Here is a 12997-nt window from a genome sequence, read left to right as displayed (position 1 = left end):
AATGGTCATCTTGACCTGCGGTGGTCACACTGCAACAGCAGGCCTTATCAGCTTGAACAGACTCGCAAACTGTTAGCAATGCAACGGACATTGTTGCTGAGGAGTAGGCTGCTCTGGACAGAGAGCTTGGTGATCTATGAGATTTGAAAACAATATAGGGCCTGGCCCTACCTCGTGTACACCAACTTGCCTACTGTGAGTGTGTTGTAAAAGTCATAATCTTTAACAGGAGGAGAACGTGAGCACCAGACCTATGACTGTAGGCAATAAAGTGAAAGTTTGAAGTGTCCTATTGGACCTGTTACAGCTATGCTGTGTCATGGACACCACAGAGGAGGAAGAAAATTAGGAAAATGTGAGGGAAATATGAAAGTGTGATGAAAGTAACCGATCATAAGAAATGCTACACAAACTGAACAAGACCAATTGCGATTGTAATCAGGCTTTTATACTTAAATTATATTTTAAGTAAGTGTTTCAATGTGAACAACACAATTATGAGCAGAGAAGTGAAGTAAATAAAACACAAAGGAACCAAATACTTCTGATGCCAGTTGCTTTTTAGTAATAATATTTTGGCTAATCAACCTTGAGTACTTTTCTTTTGTTCATTTGCGATGTCATCAGGGCTCAAAGTTTTTTCTTTCTTTTTTATCACAAATATCAAGTTAAAGAAGTTCCCTGAATCAGAATTTTGTATCTCAATTAGTATTTGCACTGCACCCTTTAGTCTATACCTGAAATAAACTCAACGTTCTTAAAATCATACTCTTCCACAAAAACATTGGGACAATTTCAAATGAGTTTACAAGAAGTCATCCAAGCACTGAAATACATTGTTCACCGTAAATAGACATAATCTTTAGTAAATGGAAATTGTAAGCATTTCATTGGTAGCTGCTCTCATAAAATAAACACGAACAGAGACTATAATCCAGTTTACTTGTACTTCTGAATCAGGCCAGCTCGTTAACCTTTACAGGGAATATGTTTGCTCTTCTGTACAATATCATTCAGAATGGTCAAAAATACCGATCACAAGGCAATTGTAGGCAGCCGGTTGAAGTGACAAATAGTCTTGTGGGTGAGTGATAAGTCTATCTGGTCAACAAACAAGAGGGCTTGTAGTGGTTATCAGCAACAAGGAGAGATCACTGTGGGTAACAGGAGCTGGAAATAGAAGAGAAGAGGGCTACTTAAAGGCCCCATTTGAGCGCTAGGAATGTAATGACTGGTGGTTCATCAGTTTTTTTTGTTCATGCTGACTCCTGATTGGATCCTATTAGAATGGTCATCTTAGAGTGGTCACATCGCAAAAGCAGGCTTTATCAGCTTAGACAGACTCACAGACTGTTAGCAGTGCAACGGACATTGGTGCTGAGGAAAAGCCTGCTCTGGACAGAGCAAGGGGGATGATATTGAAGAGATCTGATGACCAGATAGGACCTGGCCCTACATCATAGACACCAGCTGGCCTAATGCGTCTTTTACATGTGGATGTGTTTTAAGATTTTTTTTTAAACATTTTCCCTTTATACAACCATGGACTTGCCAGGTGCACATGCGTTTCACCTGACCCCAACAACCTCTGTAGTCATGCAGATCCTCCAAAACACTAATACACAAGCCAATGGCTATTAAGTCTAGCCTACAGCTACACACCTGTTTGAACGCACATATAAAAACATATAGTTCTAGAGACTTTTTAAAATATAACTTAATCATCAGCCTAATTTCCTCCTATTCATATAGCAAGTTTGTACAGAATCTCACATTCTGCCAACAGACTAACTATCACTATTAGTGATCACTGAGTATTACAAGTGGGGAACTGCAACTGAGTCTTAAAAAGCAGGGTGATAATTACCTTTAAATCAACCATTTAGTAAAAATTTCATTGAGAATTACCCAATAACATATAACCCAAGACATGTCTAAATGGAAATACACCCACCAAGTAAAATATATAGTCATTCATTAACTGAAGAGGAAATGTTTTCATTCCTACAGAGGAAGTAAAAATCCCCTGAGTCAATATTCTGGCAAACTAAAGAATGAACACAAAAGATTATGACCAATGGTTGCTGACTGTTACCAAGATCGACACATTCAAGAATGAAGGCAAATTTGTACATTCCTTAGCTGACACAAACATTGGGGTGGTATAAATCACAGTGGCAAAAACCACCCCTGCCTCACTTACTTAAACACCAGTGCTGCTAACTCTGATCTGTTTTCACAATGATCTCACTTGGGACAATTACTCCAGTCTATCACTCACTTTTGGGGTGTTCCATTTTTACCCATTTCTTGGAGCAATAGCAATAGCTGCCGAAGTCAGTTACAAAATGCAAAAGAGGGGGTAACTGTGTGAAAGGAATGCATTACCCTAAGGAAAATGATACAGTTAATTCACACTCGAACAGATAATTTATTTCCATGCTGTGTGTATGTTCACATACGTGGGTTATCCATTTCCAGCCGTTATTCATAGTTCTTGTTAATATGTTTAAAAAATGCAAAACAGGTGACGTACCAGCCCCCCCCAACATTGTCTCTGCCAGATGGCACACATTGAGGGTGTGCAGTGCTGCAGTGTAGGATGTATTAGCAGCTTTCACCTAAGGTTGTTTTCGGATAACCGAGATCTTGTTACCAAGGAAGTTACAGTAACTGCGATGCTCCTGAGCATAGCAACACGGATTTGAGTGTTGCGAATGTGTTGCTAAACACTATCTGGTTATGCAACAAACATGACTGCAGCTAGCTACCTACATAGCTTCTTACTTATATAGTTACAAAGAAACTTTTTACTTAGCTACCTAGTCTTTTGGGAGATCTATATTTACTTAGGTAGTGAAATGTGTCTTGAATACACATAGACATGCAAACATAGGTGGCTAGCCATAGATGGGATTATTCATCCACCTGCCTTCATTTTACTACTCCTTTGATAGAACTAGCTAGCAAGCAAACAGAAAGAGGCAGCAACATTTACATTTCAAACAGCATTACTCTTAAATCACAAAGGTTAGCAGCATGCACTCTGAGCCCTGCCAATCAGTTGTAGCCAACCATATTTGAGACTTGGATATGACACATTAGGTCTAACACAGCTCAGGGTGGAGATGGGTGTGTTACATGGAGTACCGCACCTCAAGAGACAGCCGCAATTTTAAACAACAAAAAGATTTATTAAAGGGGTGAAAAGGCTCACAACAGAGCTACTGAAGAACAGAAAAGTACATGTACAAAAGATGAAAAACTAAAAATTAACTCACTTCCAACAGTTTAAACAAACCTTTAGTTCTGGAAGAGCTTATCTCTTACCCAAAGATCTTATTCTAAACTGTTTCATCACAGGTTTTCACTTCTTTACTACAAAACACAAGTGCAGCCACAGAGTGTTTTATGCTGGGGCTGATCATTTGTGCCCAGCTAGTTGCCATTTCCCAGGAACGGGTAAGCGGTCAAGAGATGGCAGCATTTCAGCCACAATCCAATCTACCTGTCTGGTCACACACAAGTCTGAACGATCACACTGTCCTCAGATGGTAATATGAGAAAACAGAAAACAATATGACAATATGTGTGCGTGTGTGTGTGTGTGTTACTAATTTTTGTGTACTGAAAACCTTTTTTTTTCTTTTTTTTTCCTGTTCCTCACTTATAGTCCTCCTAAGGCTATTCCCAGCATTCAGTTTAACACAATACTGCAATACTGTCAGAAGGCTGTACACTATGGCTGTATTTGACTTGATTATTTATAGTTTTGCAGTGGTGGATCAGGGTGTTTGCCATACGACAACAAATCAACAATCACATAAAATGATACATGCATAACTGCTGTTATTCTTATTTAATGCTCATACTCTGTGACTGCCACCTGTGTGTGCAAGTCGCAACAAAGGCTATTCTCTTCCTCTGATTGTGCTATTTCACAAGGTAAGATTTTGTACCCTCTTTTGAAAAACAAATCACTCCCACCTGCTCAAAGCAGTTCCCTCCCTCCTCTCATTTATATACAACCTGCACTGAGGTGACAGTCAGGAAGAAGATAAGGATACATTCCCACACGCTCTCTCAACAGTGCCTCTCACTACCTCACCTGGGTAAAGGTAAGGCTTGTACTGCCCTCCCTTTCTGTCTGTCTTTAGATTTGTAGAGTTTACTTGGTGTTATGAAAACTTGTTTTCACCAGATAGAGTATATGATCATATAATGTTGCTGTGAATTTTCAATAACATGTGGACAAAAATTGTATGGCAAAGTCTTTCTCATTCAGACCAGAATCTGTGCATTTGTCTTAAAATTTCTTCATCCCACCACTTACTGAAATACTTAAAAATATGTTTGTGCTGGGGTTATTGATCATAGGTGACATCCAGTAGTGAGAGTTCTTTTTCATTTATTAGATATGACCTATCATCAGCTTTATGGACATTAAGAATGTAACCAGCAGGTTTTGAGAAAATCTTTTTGCTGATGTTCACTGTTCCTTCCTCTCAACATTTTAATTACATGGCTGAAAACAATGTTATTTTACGTATCCTCATAATTCAAATGTATAAATTAAAAGAGCTGCATCCGTAAAATACGATAAACTAAGAAAAAATGTTAAGGAAAAAAATCATTAAACATTATGTGCACAGGACTTCTGCTACAGAAATTAGTGTGCAAAGTGTGCACATTGATCTATCTTAAACCTTGTTGGCATATTGTAATAATATTACAGTCTGTGTGTATGAAGGTGAGAATTGCAATGGTTAATAAGTCACTGATTAAGTGGACAAGGAAAGCCCCTTACCTTTCAAAAACTAGGTGTAAAGTTCATTGCTTAGAGAAGGAAATCATGGGAAAGCTGTATCTGAAAAAGAGACATGGAAAATATTAGCAAAGGAGAAGAGATACTCAGCTGTTCTGATGATCAAGTCATGCTCTGTCATATGATTCATTTACATACACTTAAACATGTGAAATCTGCCTATTTAAAAGTAGTTTCTTGATGTCTTGTTATGCCCTGTGCTCTCAGGGAAGCAAATGTAAATCAAATAAGTCCTAGAGTTTAAAAAGTACAGCTACTGCTAGTCTTTCCTGAAGTGTGGTCCTCCTGATCTTTTAGGTATTTTACCACTCAGGGAACATCTAACTGTGGAAACACAGGTCATTTATCTGCATATGCAAATAATGATCTCAGTGAAACAACTGTTAGTAAAATGAAAGCTCAAAAAGTTTCTCACCACCCTTAAAGAAGGCCTTCAATGCCACGGGGTCACATTCTGACCACAGCTATAACGCATTTCACATTACATTACAACGCAAGCAAAATGTGATCTCTATGTATACTGTTGCAATATACACAGTGACGTACAAAAGGGCAATAAAGGAAGCTCAGCAGGACCCATAAAAGCAGACAGAAATAGATCCAGAGATAGCAGGTCGTTTCATGCTGAGGGAGGAGAGAGGCAATAAAGTTGCAAATGGTTCCTGATTGCTCTATATCCTCCGGTTGGAGTCTTTATCATGCTACCGACCTGAAGCCAGTGCCAGGAGACACCGTGTTCCTGTCTCCCTGATCCAACAGTGGCCTATTTATCACTGGGCTATATACACATAAATGAGGTTCATACAGATTTCACAGTATTTTCACATTAGCTACTGTGCATATGCTGTTTGCATCAGTCAGCTTTGTTGCACACACATACCTCTGTGTTTGATATCATTTTTAATATGGGCTGGATGCTTTTCATGGCTTTCATTAATGGTTTGTTAGCCACATAGGGACCTAGAATTTCTGTCAGAGGAAACTCATCAATAAGGGTGAGATTTTTTTCTTTGCTCAGCATCTCTAGCCATTGTTGTTGGATTGGAAGCACCCAAAGACTAGAGTTTCCCAGGTCTTTCCAACAGTGGGGATAGCATCAGAGTTAATAGAAACTTATCTAACTTATCTAACTTATCTAATGATCTATCATATTCAGGTAATTCAGCATTGCAGTTTCCAGCAATTAGGTCCATACAGAATAACTAAAAGCAGTTATGAAAAGATATTATTTATTCATAAAAAATGTACTTTGAGTACAGTGGGTGTAGGTCTTTATTCATATAAAGCATCTTTTTTTTCCATTACAGATTATTACTTCTGTTGGAGTGTAGTATAGCTCATTATAAACAGACAAAACAGATTTCCTTCAGGATAAAAGCTATGCTTTAGATCAAGAGCAAACTCAAACACTGTGAGGGGGATTCCATAGGAAACCGTTTATCTTACATTACCATCTGTGTTCAGGACAAATCCCTCATCTGGTTTCAGTTAACAGAGGTTATTGAAGCTTAATAGCAATTAATGAAATCAGATAATGGCAAAACTGATGCTTTTAGTCTCACATAAAGCCTGAAAAAAGATCTGTCTCAAATAAACACAGCTCAACCTCCACTATAACACTGTGCAACACCATCCTTGTATGTGTGACGTGACCTCCTAAAGTATATTCTGTGTTCTTCATTTCAGGAAGGAAAAAAAAAACAGTGAAAATGGGCTGCTTTGGGTTTCTCAAAGTCATGATGTTCCTTTTCAATGGCATCATCTTTGTGAGTTGAAACTTTTATTATTCATTTGTCTTTGCACCTCCAATATTCTATTAAAATAAAACAAGAAGAGGGCACCTGCAGGCCTGGTCTTCAGTGGCCAGTAGCCTTGTAAATCAGAATTAAGTAAGGCTTATCTCTGCTGCCTGCTCAAGTTGCCCTGATTAAGCTAACACTATGGTGTTGCTCTGGAGCTGTTAATATTTCTCAAGGTCAATCAGCAGGTGTGTTGGAATGTGTTTTTGATAAGTATGGACTGTGTGGGCAGAATGAACTTTATACTGTGTGTTCATCGTGGAAAAATTGGTTAAAAAAATTGTGCTGGACACGCTTCTACAGAATCGAGGTTGTGGACAGATTGTGTATGGCCCCTACAGCCCAGTTCCTTGTGTGAAAAATGTTTCTTGAAAATAAACCTGTCTGTTTATCTGTATAAAGATTTCATGAGACTTTACGAGATCATCAGGAAGTTACAGTGTTTTCTGTTGATATTTGTGTTGTCTGCACCTATAAAGCTATACTTCATCCTGACTTAAATCGGCTATGAAATCTACTGGTTAACCCTGAACTAACATTACCTATAGTAACAAACAGTAAAACGATTACCTATCAAAGAGTGAAATGGGCCGATGTCCTGGAAACTGCGCCTGATTTACGGTTCCCAGAACATTTACATGACACTGAGGAACCCTCCCACTTCGTGGTCAATGTGCCAGTATACAGTAACATTGTTGTCTATCTTTTGGCTATGAGTTGACATGCAGCATGGGTAGATTTATCATTGGTTAGGAAAGCACAGCTTTATGGAGAAATAAAATGGTCTGATCACGAGATCTGGTGTATGAGAGGAGTCGGGCTCCCTGCCTTCTGTCCCTGTGTCTTTCTTCTTTTTATAACCGAACAATGTAATTGAACTTGTAGCGCAGGTGAGCACATAAATTAGCTATTGTATGCAATGAAGCAACGTTACCTGTTATAGACCTTGCTTCCTTATTGCTGCTTCTTTGAATCGGAACTTTCCGCCTGACTTTGTCCCTCTCCCTTCTTCAGTTAGCAGGTGGGGCAATTTTGGGCGTGGGGGTGTGGGTAAAGGTGGACAGCGGCTCCCTGCTTGGCGTCCTGGAGGAGATAGAAGACGCCCCGGCGGAGCTGGATCAGCTCTTGAATGTGGGGTACCTGCTGATTGCGGTGGGGGGCGTCCTGCTGCTCATGGGGTTCCTGGGCTGCTGCGGGGCCATGAAGGAGAGCAGGTGTATGCTGCTAATGGTGAGTTACCTGGAGGCCACAACCCACAAAACAGCCTCCGAAACAGACCTTAACACCCTTATCAATACACTACGCTCAGTATGGAGTTGTGTTGACTTATCTACTGAGTATCTCTTAGTCAATTTACTGATGAGACCTGCTGCCTTTCTTCCATTGGTGAACTGCTTATGCATTGAATGGACACAGGGGCACATACACATTCTGGAACATTCACTGAATTCTAAGAACAATTTTGATCACAGATTTCCTTACATCACATGCAAGGCTGTAAAAAAAATCTTCCACCTCTTTATACCCAATGAGGTTTCAGGCTCAGCACCTGACATGGGTTTCCCAGGAGCATGGTTTCCGTGTAGAAAAAACAAAACTGCCATTGAATATTTTCTTGGACGTCTGATGATTGACTCATAAACATAGGTTGAACTTTGAACTTTATTTCAAACCGTCTCTCCCATTCCCCAGTTCTTTGTCATTGTGCTGCTGGTCTTCATAGCAGAAGTGGCGGGAGCTATTGTGGTCCTAGTCTTTCAACCCCTGGTGAGTGAAGCCAACATGTTAAGATGTCTGTCCAATATGAGTAAAGGAGGGTTTGAGCAGCATTGAGACTTTGATGGTTTGATCTGAATTGTGCTTTTCAGGCAGAGGATCTGATTAAGAAGGTGGGCGACAAAGCTGTTGAGGTCATCAAGAGGGATTATGGAACAAACTCTGACATCACTGGTTTATGGAATGCCACTATGGATGGGGTATGACATTGTCAGAGGACTAGCTTTGGATTTGCTAGCTGTAACCTTGATATTGCAGCACTTGCACCACAGCATTTTAATGACATTGATGTCTTTTTAAAAATGATTATGTATACATGCATTATTTAACAATAATAAATAAAGTTATAAGAACACTAGTAATATAATTCTAGTTGTTTTCAGAAGGCCCAGCCGACATGGTGGAAGAATGACCATTACCATTGCTGCAGTCTTCTGTCCACTAAAAATGGCACATTTGAGTTTTTTATACATTAGTTTGCCTGCTGAATATGTGAAACTGAAATGCTCTCCTGCATTTATCTCCTTCCTAGTTGGACTGCTGTGGATTCTATGACTACACGGACTTCACGCATTCTCCATTTAACAATATAACTACGGCCTACCCAACAGAATGTTGCAAATTAGGCCCCTGCACTCTTCAGAATGCCATGAGAACGGTACTGATCCTTTCTTGTCCCTCGGTTGCATGGTAATGCTTTCCCACACTTTATTTTCTGCCCTACATAGTATAGTTTTCTGTACTATGTAACTGCCTTTCTCTAATTTCTGTACCTTATGTAAGCTGTAGGTTTTTATGCATGCCGTCTTTTGTGTTTTTTGTTGGAAACATTTTTAGCTGTTTTGTCTTGGTGAGTTTTTATTCCTTGTGTGTGTTATAAAATGTTGTTATTCTTTCTGACATTTTGCTAAACTCAGATCCATACTTTATTCTCTTCTATTTTTTTACATCTTTTACATTCAATCATTCTGTTATTATATCATATTTTGTACCATATCATATTATGTTATTACTGCACTTCACATGGCCTGTTCTCTTGTCTGTGTGTTCATGGTGATTTACAGAATGCCACTGGCTGTTTCCCTAAACTGGTAGAATTAATAGAGGACAACTCAGTGATCCTAGGAGCTGTAGCACTGGGAATCGCTGCTCTGGAGGTACCCCCCACCCTCTCTCTTTCTCACTCTCCCCCACTCTGTCTCTTTCCCTCTATCAAAAAGCAGCAGGAGTCACATTGTTGCGAATATTAATAGAATATTCTACATGTTGGGACTAATTTGTTTGTCTGAAGTACACAACCAAACTTATTCCATTGTTTAAAGTAATTCACGCCAAAAATTTACATGAGCTCAAAACATTTAAACAAGGACAATATATAAGCAAAAAGTACTTTAACTGTCTTTCACAAGAAATTGTTTTATAAATTTCCATGAAAGCCACCATGTAAATATTAAGTCAATGCTCAAGAATCCATCACTGGTCCTCTCTGACTAGTGAGGTAGGAGACTGATATTGTACAGGACAGTTGGTAACATGAATGTACTGTGCTATAACAGAGACCCATAAAAAACTAACTATTATGACTGGAGACATAAATCATAAAACTGGTTTAAGCTGGTTTAAGCTTGCACGCAGGTGCCATCGACAGTATATTCATGTTTTGTTGTCTGTTGTTTTTTCAGATTGCTGCAATGGCTGTCTCCATGTCAATGTACCGCCATATAGGCTCCAAGCGAGGATAAAGACCAGGAGAGGAAGAATCACATGAATATTACAGGACTACTCACCACTGTGTCATTATTTTTAATTCCTGGAAATTCTAAATGAATATCCATGAGTGTGTTTCGGTCTAATCCAAAGCCTCCTTCTAAGTAAGCAAAGATTGGCATGTACAGGCCTACAATTTGTGGTTGACTGGACGGCCAGAGGTTTTATGAATTTTTATCAGAACTCATTGCTACGGAATAGCCACCATTGCTATAAAAGTAGTATTATAGTTGCTAGTATGTATGACCTTTGACTTTCCAGTCACTCCCCTAATATATATATGAGGATATTTGTGTCTTTACACATACTGAAGACTCTAGTTAAAGGGTATGATGACGTCTTGTGTAAGGAAGTGACACTCCCCACATGCTCAGACACACAATACTCAGCTACATCTTTTTTTCTAATAAATCCATCATTAGATCCCTCACTACTGTTGGAATAACAGAATTATTTATTTCCATGTATCCCTCTCACTGCAGGGAGTGACAATATATTGTTCTGTTATTATTTCACGACTGTTTGGAAAAGGTTTGTATTTCTAAATTTACAAAAACAGTATGAAGTGTTTGAAATCTCATACAGTACACAGAACTGTTAAATTCAGAGATGATTATTTTATTCTTATTTCTAATAATAAAAGGACATACATTTTAAGGAACTTGTTTTTTTTTTTTACATTTATTCCTAATTATTTTTGGAAAGTCTTTCCGATGTATTTTGTTGTATTTAGAGATTTAATGCTGAACTGTCATTGAATGATTTTGTTTATCATACAAATTATGTGAAATAATGTTTTATTTTTGTTATTTTGTTATCATTAAAAAAACAGCTGGTTCTGTGACTCAGTGGATAATACAATACATGCACAGATGTCATCAAAATGCGTCTATCTGGAATTCATTTTTAAACTCACATTGTTTATTAAATCACTCCTTTAGAAAAGTCTCTGTATATAATAATTAAAATGTCATGTAATGGTCATTTAACAAATGAATAGAGGATAACTTAGAATAACAAAACCCTAGCAGACCTCTCTCTCCCTCTTATATACTGTATACATGATCAAACAAATTAAATCCCAAAATTACAAAACACTTGCAAATTATTTTACATTTATGCCAACAATGGCGCCACATCTTAATTCCAATACATAAATTTGCTAATGTGCTGATAAAACTGCCACATAATGAACTAGACCTTTTATTCTAATCAATTAAGAGATGTAGTAGCAAAAAATCAGCATACATCAGCAGCAGTTCCGCCAAACACCATTTTAGCTGAGCAAGTGTATCTTTCTTTGCCATTTTGCTACAAAATGTCTTAAGTGTATTTTTGGCCCAAACCAAACCAAGAGGAATTGATATAGATATGCACTCTGTTTCAAAGTTTTTCATTTGCCAGGTTTCTGTCTTAACCAACTACAAGTCCTCACAGGTTCCTCAGTAGGGGCAGACCCTCCCACAGCAGATCCCATTGTCTCCTCTCTTCATCCTCATTTTCACAATGCTGTTTGCCACAGCAACCTTTATGTGCATAGACCCTCCATATTTATGTACCCCAAACTTAATTTCTAATTTCCCATTGATATTTTCATTGCCTTACTGACAGCTTTCACATTCTCATATGTAGTCATTTGTAATGTAGCTTCTTAACCTGACTAACTCCTATTTTTTCTGAAACCATATATATTTTATATACAAAAGGCAAACACAGTCTATATTCTAGGGTACATTCTGTCATTTGTATGTAAATCTTGATACTTTAATGTATACAAGTACTGCTAAAAAAAAGTTCAGTAAAGACTGTGCCTATGAGAATGCATACATGCTGTTTTAGGTAAAGATAATGTTTCACATACCACATATGACTACATAACAAGCAGTGACTATTGCCAGCCAGTGGGGCTTATCACCTTCCGATCCATTTTTAGCAACACAAGTAGATTTGTTATCTAAAGTTCACTGAGTTAACAGTTTTTGGAAACACCCTAGGGGAGGATCTACAGATATTGGTACATTTGCTAAATTTAGAACATCAATTTCAGTACAATATTGTATATTTTTAAACTGCGAGCAATGATGCAGACTATGACAAAAACATCTTACGCTATCCTTTGAAATTATGTCGCTATGACTATTCCAAAATGTTACATATCAATTAATCTTCAGACAAATAGAAGATGACTTCATGTTTATGTAGTGACTCTTAAATTTAGGTATGACACTGCCCCTTAATATCTTAAAAAAAAAAAAAAACTACCCCGGGGGACTTATGGAAATGTACATGTCATGATGTTTCAGCATGATATAGATTTATAGATTTATAGATTTATAGAGGGGGTATATATGTGGAAGAACAGAACACAAAGGTGTTTGTTTGCCCTCTCCTGTTCCATTATACAGGGTAGAAAGGGGGGGGAGACTGAGGTTGAGTGTTTCAGGTGTAGTCTGTGTTTGTACAAATGTGTGCAATGTCCCTGTGGTTAAATAAAACACATGCTCATGGTACCACACCAGACAAGCGATGTTTGTGTCATAATTTTCTGATCCTCAACAGCAGTTACATCTGTTTCTATTGTCATATTAAAAAAAACGTCTGTGTGGAAGCAACATCTGTGCTGCTAAAATAAGGATGACCTCTGGGCATATTTACCCCATTTTTGCCCACGAGTTCTCTAATATGTGATTACCGGCGTAACTGTGCCAGTACGACTTAGCTGATCTGTTGATCCAATGCCAGTACCAACACTGCTGCAGACGGCCCTGCCGTTGAGGCTGTTTTAATTCGATGACACTTTGTTCCCTCCGTTTTTCACACGTGTCCAAGG

General features: G+C 38.3%; 1 protein-coding gene across 1 annotated transcript; it reads left to right on the top strand.

Moving 5' to 3' along the window:
- The first annotated feature begins 4073 nt into the window (after nt 1–4073).
- LOC118792885 (tetraspanin-1-like) lies at nt 4074–10176 on the top strand. The gene is made up of 8 exons (XM_036550718.1): nt 4074–4118; nt 6512–6591; nt 7639–7854; nt 8317–8391; nt 8493–8600; nt 8933–9058; nt 9465–9557; nt 10083–10176. The coding sequence occupies exons 2-8, from the start codon at nt 6535–6537 to the stop codon at nt 10140–10142; spliced, it is 735 nt and encodes a 244-aa protein (XP_036406611.1). The 5' UTR covers nt 4074–4118; nt 6512–6534; the 3' UTR covers nt 10143–10176.
- Nucleotides 10177–12997: the final 2821 nt, after the last annotated feature.

The sequence above is a fragment of the Megalops cyprinoides genome, chromosome 1, assembly GCF_013368585.1.
Source record: "Megalops cyprinoides isolate fMegCyp1 chromosome 1, fMegCyp1.pri, whole genome shotgun sequence".
Taxonomy (NCBI): domain Eukaryota; kingdom Metazoa; phylum Chordata; class Actinopteri; order Elopiformes; family Megalopidae; genus Megalops; species Megalops cyprinoides.
The sequence above is the reverse complement of the archived record's forward strand: the minus strand, read 5'-3'. Positions and strand labels throughout refer to the sequence as shown.

Bases quoted from the DNA above. Each gene is read 5' to 3' on its own strand.
- LOC118792885 (XM_036550718.1), top strand. From the start codon at position 6,535: ATGGGCTGCTTTGGGTTTCTCAAAGTCATGATGTTCCTTTTCAATGGC. The intron at 6,592-7,638 runs GTGAGTTGAAAC...TCCCTTCTTCAG, and splicing joins TTTTCAATGGCATCATCTTT to TTAGCAGGTGGGGCAATTTT. The intron at 9,558-10,082 runs GTACCCCCCACC...TTGTTTTTTCAG, and splicing joins TGGGAATCGCTGCTCTGGAG to ATTGCTGCAATGGCTGTCTC.